Raw genomic sequence first — 16,206 nt, 5'->3', positions numbered from 1 at the left:
AGTTTCGTCTTCAGATAACTTCTTCACCATTGTTAAATCCTTTTTCTTCGCAAAAAAGTCCGCAAAAACAACCAACACGTGTGTACTTCGTCAGCACTGGAATGGCACTGGATTGGCCGTCTACATTATTCCAGTTGCACTGGATTGATCGCACTGGACCGAAAAGTAGACCGCGAATCCAGTTACTGGACTGGAATGCTTACTGGATTCAGTTCATTCCAGTGCCGGTTTACATTTTTCCAGTAAGCAATCCAGTACTGGACTGGATCGCTGGACTGGAATAATGTAAACCGGGCATTATTAATTGTGACGTTATAGTCCGGTCAAATTTGACCCACGACAAATTCACATCTAGCTGAAAATTGGTACAAATGTTCAAATCACAATTATAATAAACATTGTGTCAAAAGTCCTAATTGATCCCGTTTAAGGAAAACATTTTAGCGGGGATAGAAGGTCCAAAAATGGGATTTCCGCGATTTTCTTGAAAACGGTAAGTTTTATCGCAAAATTACCTCAGACATAATTTGTAGATCAGGAAATTTCCTATAAATATGTCGTAATAATTTTTATTAATAAGTTATAGGGGACACACTAATTTTCCATTTTGGAAGCGTCTAACTTTCAAATGATTGATTTTGACGAAAAATGGTTTTAGAAACCTTAATTTCTTTTTTAAAGTCAGTGACACTTTTTATTCCTCGGAAACTCGGGTGAAGTCATACATGGATATTAGTTCATTAAATTAAATTATAGTTAAAAAATATAACGACCATCATGCACGATTATTTTTGGCCACAGAATAAAAGAAGAAAAAATGTAACCGGCCAGCATTGGTTCGCGCACTATAGATGCGAACCGCCTTTGGTCAGGTCGAACAGTGGCCCGTTTATAGGTTGTTGTGATGTGATTTGGGAGAGGAGGTAAAGAGTATCGAGAGGGACGAGCGGATTTAATAATAAACATTTTTTTTTAAATTCATCATTTGTTATTTCATTTCAAGCATTTGAGTTACACTTGTAAGTATATAATAATAATATTTCAGTCCGTTAAACACGCCATAGTCATCGTTCAGAAACAATATTTATTATTTCGTTAACATTTTATAGATTGGCTTGACAGAAACAGTAAGGCCTTCTAGATGTAGACAAATAAAATAATATAAACAAATATTTTAAGAAGTAATAAATTACAAGTTAAGTTAGCCTCAATATCTGTAAAATTGTCGTAAAATATAGATTGCAAACCTAGTAAGGCTACACATTTTTTATTAGCTACATAGAGAAAAAAAAAAACAAAATGGTTTAATGTTACCTATTATTGTTCAATGACTATTGTATTTGTATGTGTATTTATTATCAATAATGCATTAACTTTCTAGCAAAGATCCTTAAAAATCATGTTTGCCTTTGGGCTTACTGAAATCTGTCAATACCGTATTGAGAGTGTTTATTTTAAGCTACAACTAACTTATTAAGTATTAATATTTAATCAATTTTGGGAGGTCTTTATCTTTACTTACCTACCACCAACATGATAAAAACGATTTTCTTAACTTTTCTTACTTAAATGTCAATTTTTGATGTTTAAGTACTTTTCATTGCAGTTTGTAGTGAATTTGAGCTTAAATTAGGCAGAAAATGAGGTAAACTAGTCTATGCTGGCGCTGCAGGTGGAGCATTCGACACTGTATTGCTGGTGGCGGTAGAAACAGTATCATCGGGTTCTTGAATTTGCAACCAGGGCATGCGGCGCTGAAGTTCTTGTCTGTAATAAAAATAAATCTATATTAATAACGGGGGCCTACAAATTACAAATGGTTGCATTTTGATTAGCAACAATAAAAACTGTCCACGAAGTGGCAACGGTGCGTCACTCATTTGTCCTCTATCGGAATTTATAAGTTGCATGTTTCATGCATTCGTCAAATGACACGTTGTGAATATTAGACCTAAGACTGGAAAAAACCGTTTTGGCAACAGGCAGGCATTAATGAAAGTGCATTTTAAGTGCATTTTTACTTACCTGTATTTCGGATGACTGATTGCATAAACCCAGGGATCTATACAGGCGACAGCTTTGCATGCTACAGCGGGAATCATGGTAACCTGTGATTATAAAACATGAGATGTAGATATGTGTTGTTCTGATGAAAATATCACCTTTAGATTTTATTTCATTTAGATTAATAATTTCGAAGTAAGTGTCTGCTTTTAAAGATAATAAAATTAAAGTTTCGGGAGGTAACTATATGGAGTTTTTGGCTTACCCCGGGTGTGAGAAGTTGTTGGTCCCCAAAAGCTCCAATAAGTGCCATCACGCCGTAAGGGGTCCACGACGCCACAAACAGGAAGCACACGGTAAGAGCCGCTTTGGCTATCCGAATTTCAGCTGATTCTGCGCCTGAGCTCTGGTTGGCTCTAAGCGATTCCACGTTCATCTTCTTGGCTTGTTCTCTAAACAGTTAAGATTTTCAATTAGTTACTCCGCTAGTTGTAGTATTTTTGGATAATAAATCGATTAGACAAATCACACAGTAAACTGACCTCAATGCAGCTTCATGTGCAAAGACCTGCTTTACAATACCACTGTAAAAATATATAATCATCGACATAGGGAACACATAGCTGCAGGTGAAAATGCAGGCAACGAATAGTTTTGTGTCGAACGTGTTGGTCAAGTAGTCGAAAGTACAGGACGTTAAATAACCCTCTGAAAAGAGAAAATAAATAATAAATACCTAAATCTAACTGTTTTTAATGATGTATAAAGAAGGAGTAGGTAAAGTAATATACCAGGTACGTATCTGCCCCAGATTTTGAACAGTGGTAGAAGAGCCCATGGTGTGCTGTATATCCAGACGAATGCCATCATCAGCAGAACTTTTCCACGGGAAAGTCGTCCGTCAAGGGGCCGAGTGATTGTTGAATGTCTGAAACGTTAACTCATATTAAGTTTCGAAACTAAAATTATTTTGGCTCCTGAAGACTTGTTCAAATGAATAGTAAACAAAATGAAAAATGTACACACCTGTCGTAGGCAATGCATGCATTAGTCATGCCAGCACCAATACCGCTGTACGCACCCATCAGCGCGAATATTTGACAACCGACGGTCCCAGTGGCAAAGCCTCGCATTGCACTGTTGTATATAAATATTGGAGCTTTTGCCATCATTATAAAATCTAATATGGCTAATTGTAGAATCAAAAGATTGCTAGAAGTCCTTAAGCTCTTTGTTCTGCAATAATAAGTAAAAAGGGCTTATTTAATGATGTTTATTTTCGTTAAAATTTACTGATAGATATAATATTATTATACTAACGTAGAAAATATGAAAATGACTAGGCCATTTCCTAAGAGAGAGGCAGCAGTAAAAAATGTGTAGAGCAAAGCCAGCGCGGTGTGGGCACTGGCTGGAGGTGCGGGGAACGCGAGCCAGTGCTCAGGCACCGCGGCGAGGTCTTCCCCCGTCAGTCCCGCGCCCAGCATCTCCACCTCACTCGGCCCTCCCGATCTGCCCAATCAATTATATTATAAGTATTAATTCAATTCTATAAGAATATGAGTAAAGACAAAATATCGATTTAAAGAATTAGCACTTTCCAGACAGTGTTAAGCATTTAAAATTACTTACTTAAAAGGTGCAAAGTGTGCATCGTAGTAGGAATTTTCAGTTTGGTTATACATGTTGATGGAATACTGAAGGAGTGAGCAGTCCTCGGTAGTGTGCTTGACTGCCCACTGCACTGACTGACTGCTGGCTTTGACTGTCCGCGGTCTGCCTTTATATCACACGTCCCTAACCAGATTTAATGGATTATATACTGTGACACCTTTTATAGGATTAGTACAGATTTGGATCAGAGGGTAGAGATTTCTGTTGATGTGGCTCGTAATGTATTTAAGGCTGCTTTAATGCGGATGTAATGTGTTTATAAGATATTATGAAGCCCTACAACGTCATAAGCAATGAATTAACCACTAATTTTCATATGAACTTGGCACACGACTAAATTCATTAGCACTTTGTGAGGTATATATATAGAGGACTCGTGAACTGGTAGATTTTCCTTATAAGTATATATAATTATTTAAAGAAAAACATAATTTTACTGTTTCTCAATTACACAATTACGAGCAATAAATCGAAACATCATTACAGACATCCCAATTATACTATACCTACTGTTAGACTTTTATTAACTAAAAGTAGGTACTTCCGGTTGTCTAAGTCGATTTCAAAATTGGCCATTTAACTACTTTAATTTATTTTAAATTGATATTTATATTGAACTTGTTTCATTAAATACTAACGTGATCCAGTAAGTTTTTAGATTTCTTTTATGTATTTTAAATATTCCTATTTAAGTGTGGTGCCGTTAACAATTCAACAGTGTGTTCTTTATGTACCTATATGTGGAACTGTCCAAAAGTAAAATAATTATGAAATTGGCGCCCAACGTGGGGCTTCCAGGTAATATAGTAATTATGAATACTGCCTGTCTAAATACACTTCGTATCGCCCAAGCGTGCAAAATGTTTGCCACTCCTTTCAAGATGGTGAGATGGTGTTTTATTACCAGCCAGATTTTTTATCACTAGGTCAAGCATTCCATTTGTATTAAATAAAAAGAAACTTTTGGTACAAAATAAGAATAACCGACTTCACTGAAGACTACACTGAAGAAAGATCAAATTGACTTTGATTTCAAAAGTCGGATAAGAGACAAACAATAATGAGAATTATTGTTTGTCTCTTATTTGACACCGACCTCCGATATAAAGTTATTTTGACCATTTTAGTGATCTTTTTAACCGATTTCCTTCAGTGAAGTCGGTTAATTTATTATTGTAAAATGTTTTTATTTAAATATGGAATATTTGAATGATACCTAACTCTCAGAAAAAAATTTGCTGGTGATAAAAAAATCAGGCTGTACAGTCCTCACGGCGATTCAGGAGCTGGCTCTTCGCCTGGGGAGGAAATTTTTATGTTCTTACTCAATAAAACAAAATGAATAATCAACAATTTTAATAGACATCACAACAACCATTTGGATCGAGTACACATTGCTAATTTTATAAAATAATAACTAAGTACTATATACAAGAACTCTATACAATTAAAGATCGTATAAAACGTTTTTAAAGTTTATCATAATACAAAAGTACAATTCATATTTCCGATCTTCAGTCCAAATGTGACTGCTTTTTCCAAACCTTACTCATTATCAACTCACATGCTCCAGTACTGGTTACTTAAATAACAGTTCAGGAGCACAACCACGTCTAACTTCTACCGGGTAACACCAGCACGGACAAACTTTGTAAAGATTATCAACAAAGTCACTTGTTATAAGAAAAAACATAATTATTTTAGTGTAATTGCCACAGTTGATACCTACTGAATATTTATAGTTCATTTTGGGATATCAATGTTATAATCAATTCTCGAAGCCCTTGCGTTTCTAGGTTTGACTAGTCAATTCTCAAGTCTGATTTGAACGCTTAGTCAATACCCAAAAAAGGAAGATTTTCGGCCGTTTATCGAAGAATTTTCGTCAAACTTAAAAGAAACTAATTTAGTCAGGCAAACGATAATTTAATAAAATCGGACTTGAACCAGTCACCTCAAACAGGTATTAGAAAGTCTTAGTTTGTTAAATTAGCTGAAGGTTCTAGTCCAAGGCGACCAGCGCACCGTGCAGCAGGGATCCTATTTCTGCCCCCAGGATTTGAAGTAACCTGACGAATAGCACGACGCCGGGACAGTAACTACAATTCATTCGCTTACTATAGCTCTCGTCATGTCATTACCTATCCGCCTACCATATTGGGTTGCCCTATTTTTTGCTTGAACTAGATTAGCCAAGACCGATGTAGTTTGTAAGAATACTACATTTTGACACATGAATAAGTCTTTAAATTTTATTTATGACTGTAGAAAACTGCCTTTTTATTTGTCCCACATGTTACTGAAAATTATTACCATTAAAACGCATGATTTCGAACAAAGTGTCCCAGTACAGTCCCGTTTAAACGTACAAGTAAGCCGATGTTTGACCGTGTTTGCCAGTCGCTACTAGGATCGATTAGGCAAAGCCCGAAACAGATTATATTAACTCAACTTTCGGTGTTTGACTGAAAAAGTTTGGATTGAAGTTAGTAGTTCCGGGATTGAATAAAAGTACTAGTAAGTGCAAAATTTTGGCCCAAGTAATAATGTAGGATTTAATTTTTTGCCTTCTATTGTGTATAAGCTGTCAGCGGGCAATATTCTGTCGATTTTCATATAATAGTATGGTATTAAACAATTTTTCTACGACTAGGTTTATATCAATAGTCTAACCGACCACATTCCAATCATTATGTCTAATTTTACCATCACTATCCCAGTTTGATGTCGTTAATTGACTTATATATATACACTTCAATTATTTCAAAATATTCTTTGATGTCAAAAACAGTAAACATATTTTTTATCAATGGGATAACGTTAAAATAAGTATAAACAACAAGTAACTTCAATTTCACATATGTACAGATAAAAATAGATTTGAAAAATATTTAAAAGAGATCACAATTTTCGCATGGACCAAGTGAGATGAGGTGGTATTTAGCTATACTACCTACAAGAGTTAGAGTAACAGTACATATCACAAAATACTCGTGTTCGAATTATTGAAATAAATTTTAATTATATTCAACTTGGATAAATAAATACCCGGAACTTCTTTCGGCATGGGCAAGTTGCTACCTTGTTTTTGTTATTTATATTTTAATACCTTTTTACTTCTTTTTGTCGACGTTTATGTTTGTTCTATATTTATTACATATTTTTGTTCGTTCGTATTTTTGGTGCACGTGCCCGGTGCTGAATAAATTATTTTCCTTTCTTACTTTCTTCTGTGCCCTTTTTCTTCGACATTTTTTATACAAGACCCGATTTATTCCTAGAATGTTGCATGTAGTTCAACTCGATCTACTGCAACTGCAATACGAAATTTAGAGATTGAATACCAATAATCTCCTTATTCGTATGATTATTAAGTAACAGAGTGCTGGAAGAAACACACCTAAGCTAAAGCGGGGAACGCATCTCTACACGATAATCGGTGAAAACTTTCCAAGTTTTTTGTAGGTAATGCAACATGTAACTAACGCACATTATTCAAAGTAATTTCAAAATAATGAATCAGTCAATCCCTGATAAATTGCTAAGCCCATGACCGTAAATATTCAATATCATTCACAAGACGTTTTTTCCTACTTATAAATAAGATCCTGTAGAACAATGTAACCATCTATGGGGGTTTAAACAATAAGATAAATCTGTTTAAAAAGCCTTAATAAAAAAGTATATCTGTTTATTTTTCTCATTATATACGCATCTACTCACCATAACTATGCAGTTAGCTTTAGTTCCCTCTTTAATTTATCTTCTCACTACAAAGAAACAAACTTCAGGTTAGGCCTTCAGCGAGTGTCGTATTTTAAGCAATATTTTGATCACTTACATAGATACGTTACTTTAATTGTAATTTCCTTCTCACAATAATACATTTTAATAAAATAAAATAAAAAGAAATCCCCTTTCGCGACCCATTGATTACGTAAAATACCTGTATACATTTATGTATGTATAGACTTGGACGTAACAATCATGATAGTAAGTCAAGCGATACCTTCGAACTCGACTCACATCCTACACACCGACATCTTCCTACTCGAGTTAACATTCTATACTAATCAACCACCATTCACTTAATGACAAATTACATGATTACATACATCAAAACTTATTGAGCTGTATCTACAGATTATCGGAAATTCGTGCTGAAATATAAATGGTAACAGACTTAATAAGTACTAATCAAAGTCTTTGTGTTTACTCAGACATGATGAAAATGTAAGTTTCATACATACAATAAGTTCATAAGTTCCATTATTATTTAGTTTAAGTATTGTCTATGTACATAAAGTAACAAGTACAAAGTAGGGGCCTACACTACAAGTATTATGTACGCTTCGTCGTTAAGTATTATTTAAGATCTACCTACACTAAATCGTATGAATCCTTCTTTGGAAATGGTTTTGATGAAAACATATTAAATTAGCACAAATCTGTAAAGGAGGTGCAAATGTATTAAGTAAGGGAAGGGGGTCCCGAGGCACAACGGGGTTTATCTAATCACATGTCAAATTGTATGTGCATGTCTTCAGCATTAGTCCAGGTATGTTGAAGTAGTATATATCTCATATAAAAGCTTAGAAAATGTAGATGTTTTTTGTTAAAAGTGCACGACAAGTCTCATAGTACATTTTTATGTTATTTCGGAGTCAAACTTGAAATCATTCCTATGTTATTGTTTGTTTGATGATTAAAACTGGTAAATAAACTAAGATAGAGTTATCCAGAGGTTCTCAAATAGGGGCCTGAAAATGTGGTGAAATGGTTCTAATAAAGGATGGTACGGCAGTGTTTGTTTCGCACTCGTCTTGCGAGCGAGTTTTTTATTATTTTATTGTCATTCCCCCTTCCCCTTTTGGTTTGTTTTAGATCGGAAAGCTTAGTATGGATGTGTGACAGTTGACATAATAACAAATTGTCTCATTATCCCTTGACATAATTTCATTTAGTACAATTTTGTTTAGTATAATTATCATATGACATAATAAACTTTTGATATAATTTCTGATTCTGATTATACCACGCGGATGAAGTCGCGGGCAAAAGCTAGTTAAGCCTTTAACTGCCATCAGAAAACTGTTGAAGGCAAATCCTCTACTAACGTAGATCACCGGTGACCTAAGTGGCAGTTAATGTGTTAATAATATTTAAAATAAATATTTATTATTGATTAATAATTAAAATTAAATAAAGATTGACATGTAGGCATGTTATAAATTATGTATGAACTTTATGAATATTCCACAAAAAATGATTTAACTTTTATTTTATTGTAAGATTATGTGAATTCATACGAAATTCGCTTTTATCAGTCTTTTAATTTAATAACGAATGATTAAATTAAAAATGATAGAAGTTTATTTATTATATTACTGTTTAGATAATTATAACCTTAGTTGTTTTTAGAGTGACATTGAATAATTAAGTGATTTTAAATAATTTGATGAAAATATAAGGTACATAGATGGATACAAATGGTTGACATTGTACCTAATCTGATACGCATTAGCTCTACGATTCAGGATGCGATACTGTCGCTCGCGTCTATTGTTAGATTATCAGTGTCGTTATAATAAATCGTCGGGGCATTGAAAGTGTTGTGTAGGCCTTCAATAACATCTTACATTCGTAACATAACATCTCACCTCAATCAACAAGTACAGTCAACATTGAAGTTGTACAGTGCGAGATTCAACGCATTCTCATACTGAGGATACTTAGGTACTATCTACAGTCAGTGTCTGTGCTCGCGACTACTTATACCATAAGCTGTTCCATTGAGATCCACGGTACTACGAATGTTTTTGTAATAATTACTGGAGTTACAAATTTATTGGTTTTCTTAACCGACATGATTTCTAATTGCAACGCACTAATACTTCTTTCTATACATATAATCGTACAAACATTTACAAATATTTTCTTTGCTACGGCACCATATTATTTAGATTGAAAGATGTTATCATTGCCAGGTGGTAGGCCTACATCTTTGTCATATTAGTTTGCGTAAATGCACATAGGTATATACCAATTAACTATAATACCTCATAATAGTGGGTCTAAAAATAGATACTAATTGTCGCCGTTTTATGAAGACACATCGAAAACTCGGTAAGTAAATGTATGTTTGTACAATACATTATTCTCTCGTAATAACTGAAAAACGTTGTATAATTCATACAAAAGTATTAACAAGAGGCTTCATCCGCGTCTGTAACTCGTTGGATTGTCTCGTCGGTGCGAGACTGAGGCGTTTCTCATTTGTCCTCCACATTGTGTTCTGGGGTTTGTTGCGCGGGTTCGATGACGATGTATGTCTCCGGCGGCGTGCTCGGAGGCTCGGGCAAGCACGGGGTGACGACGAGCCGCGGTGACGGCGGCGGGGAGGACTGCGGCGGCGGCGCGGGCGGTGCACTGCTCGCACGTTCCTCTTGTTCCACACATAAATGCATTTCTACTGGGTTATTACTGCTAGGTTTTTCGTCTGACCTGAAATTGAGACAGAATTATTATAAAACAAGGCTTATGGCTTAAATGTTACTTAGATATTTTTGAAACTAGTTACTTTCGCGCAGTTTCACCCACTCTGCTGGGCTCCTACTGATCGTACCAATGGTTAAAAAGAATTATTCAAATCTGACCAGCAATTCCGAAGATTAGGGCATTCAAAAATACAAACTCTTTAGTTTTATTAATTTAATACTGATATTTCAATGCAGGATTTGTTATTTTTGTTTATCCCTAAGTTGTAGGGAATGCAATATCGATCTCGTCTCAAAAATCATACAAAACTGCCAATCTCGCGAGATCTCGAAATTAAAAAATTTCCGCTTGGGCCCAATGTCTTGCATTTCCTACTAAGTACCTACATATTAATACTAGATAGTAAAATATCTGATACTTGCCTGAATGTAGGCTCTTCTATGTTATTTATGTTGTTGATACTCGCGACCGGAGTTGCTGAAAATATAAAATATTAATTAAGTCCTCAGGCTGTAATTATACTTTTAAGTGTAAAGTAAATATTTATAATGTTTCAACTCTGTACAAATGTACTACATAGAATACTTACGATGAACGGTGTCGTCCCTGAGTCGCTGTTGGCGCGCTAGTGGCCGACGGCGTGTGTTGTCGCGCACGCGCAATGTGATTCCTGCGCACGCGCCACTACCGTGCAAGTCCAGTGCTAGCGACGACTGTGACCCACACTCAGACTCAGCTGCACTGGCACTAATAAAACGCCGATCATGTTAATATACAGTAATAATAACACCAAAAATCTATAGATTGCATAGTATAAAATAATATTTTAAATTTAATGTATTGTCATGGAAGAAAAATTGTAAAGGTACTTATTGCAATAATTCTAAATCAACACATTTGGAAAATACAAGTAGATAAAGGTAGAAGCTAGGTACCAGACAAGGGTAAGAAATACTAAGCTGAAACGACAAACAAAATGAAGTTCGTGAAAATAGCGTTGAACGATGTAGATATGTGAATTACCTAACTGCTGACTGCGGGGGCTCGTCTACGGAGAGGGCGTAGCGGCGCAGCGGCCGGCGCAGCGCACTGACGGGCATGGCAGCGCGGGTACTGGCGCTATGCAGGTCGGGCGCCGACCCAAACCGAGCCCGAGCCTTCCCTCTCTCTCCACCAGTTCTGTGTCACATACACTGCCTGCCCTCATCATCGTCCCAGTCTCTTGCCAACAATGGCGTCAGCACTATCAAACGGTGCCGAATATCGATACATGGTAGCATGTGTCGCCACCTTACGGGCTTTTGCAACAAATGTTCCCGTGTTTTGTATTCTCTTGTTGAATGAGGAAAATCAGGCTCAAATATTGGTTTATTGCTGCGTTGTCGAACGGTAAGCAATGACATGAATAATTGTGAGCATGGCTGAGGCTTTGAAGCAAATAGCTACGGGTCTGGGGTCTACAGTCTGTCTCAACGGTGATATTACAGATGACGCGTGCATACACTCGCACTTCTTTATTTAGTTTCTCTCATTTAGGAAGTTTATTATTTGCATTTTTGAAATGCGTGTGTAAGCTTTGCTACTAACTTTAACGTCTTTAATCCGTAATAAAGTGTACCTACATATGTACACTCATAATTGTTCTGTGCGCACACATATGTACAAGTTCCTAGTTCATTAGCGAATAAATCAATTAAATACACGTAAACTTATTTGCTTTGTACTAATAATTTTATTAGCGTATGCTAATAAAGTAGGACTATATAAATGTAAACCGTTAATGAGGAAAACCGGAAACGGACATAACACTCATTAATTACTACACTATTTGAAGTCTTAGCTACATACAACAAATAACGCATTACAGCGCTTGTAGACGTCCTTTTTTACCGGACTCACGGTGTCACATGGTAATGTCTAGCGAATAATTTTGCCGAATGCACCTTTGACGGTCCGTTATGTGGAGAAAGTAAACGAACATCTACAAACGCTCTTATAAATGGAGCGTACATAATATACTCGTTTGTAAATACGTGTTACTGTGTTCAATAATAATAATACCTTAATATCTTTTCAGAAAAGTATTCCATGTTTATGATATTATGTGTTAACCTGGTTACTTTATAGCTAGACGTAGTAAATATTTAATATTTATTCAATACTACGATTTTAAAATGTCTTAACACTTACTGGCGCTAGCTACAAAGATATGGGGGCAGTGTTTAGTTGAGTTTGTCTTTGAGAAGCTTAGTACCTGTGATGTGTGGGACGATGGCGGTGCGGTAGCGGGGCGAGCGGCAGCGCGTGCGGCAGCGGCAGCACGTGCGGCAGCCGGTACACGCCGAGCTGGTCGAGCCGCGCGGGCGCAGCGCACGCCGGCCCGCGCCGCGGCAGGGGCCGAGGCAGCGCCTGCGGCCGCGCCGGCGTCACCTTCGCTGCACTGTCCCGCGCCTCGAACGTCATCACGCACGCCGCTACCACGATGAATCCTAAACATAACCCTCATTACTTTTAAATTTCTTCTTGAGTAGAAAAGTCTTCACAATGCAATGGTAAATGCTATTTCAGTGCTTCTCTACAGACGTATTAGAAAACTAATAGTAATGTATCCGAATTATATGATAGTGTCAACAACAATTTACGTCACTCCCATGTATTTATTTAGTTTTCTTCTCTCTCTGTAGACAAGCGCTTAAATTGCATTTAGCTCATAGCACTGCCACTGTTACGACAACTTATGTAACTGACAAAAAAGGTACGGCATGTAGTTATAAAAACAAGAGTGTAGCTGTTGCACAGCCGTACTACGTGCTACGTCATAAGCTACGAAGTTGTAGCACAACAACCGCGTAGCGGCGCTACAGCGGCGTAGCATTCGTAGCTGATATTTTTCATTATTACTGATATTACTAACTGTACCCCGCGACTTCGTCGGCGTATAATAATGATTTATAGCTGAATCAGGATTTTTGAATTAGTTTTTTCCAAGGTATTTTCTAAGGCTGAACAGTACATAAGATTAATTTATTGAGAAATGAATCTACTTTCGTGGTTTCAAAAACCAACAATTTGACTGGGGTTTTAGCCGTACAGATGTACAATACTTTAAAAAGAAGTGTTGGGATTTTAGCGCAATTCCCGTTCTCATAGAATTTCCGGGTTAAAAATTCCTAGACGTCCTTTCCCGGGTCTTAAAATATCGTAGTATCAATTAAATAATTTCGCTCAAATAAGTGTTTAAAAAAAAGATAGAGACCCGGGATTTTAAAGTATAGTTCCCGTTCCCGTGAGATTTCTAGGATAAAAATCTAACATAAGTCCTTTCTCCTTTTCCCTTTTTAGGGAAGATTTGACAGACAAATCGTAACCTATCAGTGGGTGGATAAGTTATCAGTACATATGACTAATAATAGTTATTTTTTTATTTTTAGATTTTTCCTTTTGTTTGTTTCTTATTTAATAATTATGATAAAAAAACCCGGTCTTTTCCTGATTCGTAGATTGACATACCTCCAAAGCCCATAACGATTGGTCCAGCGTACGAGAGGTTGTTGAGATGGAAGCCTCGCGCCTCGTCCTTCACAGAGATGGTAGAATTGCCGCGTATCTCCTGCGCCACCGACAGCGTCTCCGCGTAGTACCCTTCAAATAGTAATCACACAACATTAACTTAAACGCATAACAGAAATTCCATACAAATATCTAACATTTCTTTTTTTCGTAAGGTACATAATTATATACGTATGTATGTAGTAGTGTTTTCTTGTATGCAAATGCATCTTTTAATTAAAACTGAAACAAATATCTCGGAATGTAGCGTCGTACCGACAGCAGCTAGTAAATGGAGCGCAGCGGCAACAATAGCTCGGAACGCCTGTATGGTGTATGGTGGGCTTCATCAATAAGTAGGGACGAAGCGAGAGACCGGAGGCTGCAGACGGAAGCGTCAGGGCCGTCACGTGCGCCGACGACAGGAAGCTTACCATACATTGCAACACGTATATTACATATGTATGTTTGCCACCCCTGCCGCTTTGTTATTGACGGGTTACGGCACGTCGACGCCGTGAATGGGAAAATGGCACGTATTGCGAAGTCGATGTAGTAAACGTGTGAAGGATGCGAGATTTTCTATAAGGATGAAACTGTCCTGTAACGTACGCGAGGCATGGCATAAGATTGTTACTTTCATGTTTTTTACTTGTAGAATTATAATGTTAATAGTTTAGGGAACAGTGAGTAAAGTTACCTAAGAAAAGGAGGATTCTCCAACCAGGCGAAGTGATCGTGTCTGACGAGTTTTCTGCCTGACCAACTGTCGGACTGTTTGTTGGGATTTTCTATTCATGTTAATAAATTAATAACAATCAACAAAAAATATATATAAAGAAAAGATTGACTATTTCTCTTAGAAGGAAATGGATTTCACGATAAAGCACCTAAATTATTTCCTCTAAAAGTGATAAAGATCGAGATTCAGTTCGATAATTTCAAGGAGGACGGAGCTGAGGAGAGTGGGAGGTTCAGTACAATGATGATAAGAACTTTCATTACAGGCGAGGCCCTCTTTTCTATTTATATGGCTTTTAATCTTATATACTACCCGCACCAGTTCACTGGTCAAGCTTGCTGGTTTAGTGCGAGTTTAGTTGCGACTAACAAATCAAATTTGACTTAGTATTCCCAGATCTGGCAAAATGCAATTATCAATAAAATTCTTAATTAATACAAGCACGATGTCTGGAATTTACACATAATCGGGTGTCCACTCCACTATTACATGAGAATTTTGGGTGTTTATATTTTGGTGATATTATATTGACAATACTAAATTATAATCTGAACTAGAAATCTGATTGTGTACAATAACATGCTACAAAGTGAGGAAAGTAACGCTGGTACATTGATATCTCTGAGATCTTTTGTCAATCCAAGTTGAACCTCATTAGTGAAGATGTTTATGTCCAGCTGTGGGTGGAAACGGGCTGATGATGATGATAAAGTAGTACGCACGGATTACAAGTAGGTATCTGTAACCTTATCTTGTCAGTAAATTATCTATGTCTTACCTATTACAGCCATGGCGGCTCCGAGCAGCATCAGCAGCAGGCCAGCTGACAGAGCTCTGCAGGCGTGCCATAAACAGGTCGAGCTCATCTTGCCCTTCACCACCTGAATATTTAAAGGGGAATATTGTGAACATATGTGTTAGGATCCTGTAAGTTTGCCTTCTAAATTAACACTTTGCAATATGTTTGGTAAATTTTTCCGTATATGTACTTTTAACATTTTATTTATTTCCAACTAAGCTTACTAAAAGCACGTGTAGTATTTATTTAGTTCCACTTGACGGTATAATATTGACATAATGAAACTGAAAACAGAATGTGAGTGAGCGCGGATTCCACGCGCGACTGTCACGTACTCGACACAAATTCAACGCTGACGCTATCTCACGATTCGCCAAAGTAAATAAATACACATTATAATATTAGCCAAACGGAACGGATGTAGCCACTGCTTTGTTAAAAATGCGCGTAGACAAAGGAGAACAGATGTACATCTGCTGCACCTTTATTGTACAAACATACATAACGACAGTCTAATAATGTTTATCTCCGATGACATATTTGCATAATTACGTTCGTAAACGTGGTGGACCTTTGTTGTAAACTGATTATGAAATCAATATTTATCTCGATTTGTATTTTCTCGGCGAAAGATTTATTATCCCTATTGTAAACGCATTTAAGTGGATGGTAATCCTTTCAATGTATTCAAAGATCAGAGTTCATCGTGCAACAAGTTCTTAGCCAACTGTTGAGTTCCAGGAACCAGCTATCATTTTTTTGAGGTGATTAAATCACACAGACTCCAAGCTAAGTTGTCCGGAGATATGGAGGGTTTGAGATGATGTGGGGAGTGTGTGAGATGAAGTGTGTCAGTGGACGCGGGGACACGGCGTAGTAGGTGAGTGGTCAGTGGTACCTGGACGTTCCAGGTGGCGCCCGAGGCCGGGTGGGCGCGGCG

At 36.9% G+C, this 16,206-nt stretch overlaps 2 protein-coding genes across 2 annotated transcripts; both read right to left on the bottom strand.

The window, feature by feature from the left end:
• Window positions 1–1,355: 1,355 nt before the first annotated feature.
• LOC118272327 (opsin-2) lies at window positions 1,356–3,803 on the bottom strand. The gene is made up of 8 exons (XM_035588716.2): window positions 3,637–3,803; window positions 3,325–3,516; window positions 3,031–3,240; window positions 2,796–2,932; window positions 2,547–2,712; window positions 2,270–2,456; window positions 2,026–2,108; window positions 1,356–1,767 (listed from the first exon to the last, which is right to left on the bottom strand). Exons 1-8 carry the CDS (start codon window positions 3,687–3,689, stop codon window positions 1,656–1,658), a joined length of 1,140 nt encoding a protein of 379 aa, XP_035444609.2. The 5' UTR covers window positions 3,690–3,803; the 3' UTR covers window positions 1,356–1,655.
• A 3,069-nt stretch (window positions 3,804–6,872) lies between these two features.
• LOC126913096 (uncharacterized) lies at window positions 6,873–15,607 on the bottom strand. The gene is made up of 8 exons (XM_050708014.1): window positions 15,491–15,607; window positions 15,246–15,348; window positions 13,687–13,818; window positions 12,431–12,665; window positions 11,200–11,355; window positions 10,766–10,923; window positions 10,599–10,653; window positions 6,873–10,182 (listed from the first exon to the last, which is right to left on the bottom strand). The coding sequence occupies exons 2-8, from the start codon at window positions 15,331–15,333 to the stop codon at window positions 9,951–9,953; spliced, it is 1,056 nt and encodes a 351-aa protein (XP_050563971.1). The 5' UTR covers window positions 15,334–15,348; window positions 15,491–15,607; the 3' UTR covers window positions 6,873–9,950.
• Between the last annotated feature and the right edge of the window lie 599 nt (window positions 15,608–16,206).

The sequence above is a fragment of the Spodoptera frugiperda genome, chromosome 4 (genome assembly GCF_023101765.2).
Source record: "Spodoptera frugiperda isolate SF20-4 chromosome 4, AGI-APGP_CSIRO_Sfru_2.0, whole genome shotgun sequence".
Taxonomy (NCBI): Eukaryota; Metazoa; Arthropoda; class Insecta; order Lepidoptera; family Noctuidae; genus Spodoptera; species Spodoptera frugiperda.
This window is presented reverse-complemented; position numbering and strand designations above follow the sequence as displayed.

Bases quoted from the DNA above. Each gene is read 5' to 3' on its own strand.
- LOC126913096 (XM_050708014.1), bottom strand. From the start codon at position 15,333: ATGAGCTCGACCTGTTTATGGCACGCCTGCAGAGCTCTGTCAGCTGGC. The intron at 12,666-13,686 runs GTATGTCAATCT...GGTTATGTTTAG, and splicing joins AATCGTTATGGGCTTTGGAG to GATTCATCGTGGTAGCGGCG. The intron at 10,924-11,199 runs GTAATTCACATA...GCGTTTTATTAG, and splicing joins CCCCCGCAGTCAGCAGTTAG to TGCCAGTGCAGCTGAGTCTG.
- LOC118272327 (XM_035588716.2), bottom strand. From the start codon at position 3,689: ATGTATAACCAAACTGAAAATTCCTACTACGATGCACACTTTGCACCT. The intron at 3,517-3,636 runs GTAAGTAATTTT...TTGATTGGGCAG, and splicing joins GCACACTTTGCACCTTTTAA to ATCGGGAGGGCCGAGTGAGG. The intron at 2,933-3,030 runs GTGTGTACATTT...TTAACGTTTCAG, and splicing joins GCATGCATTGCCTACGACAG to ACATTCAACAATCACTCGGC.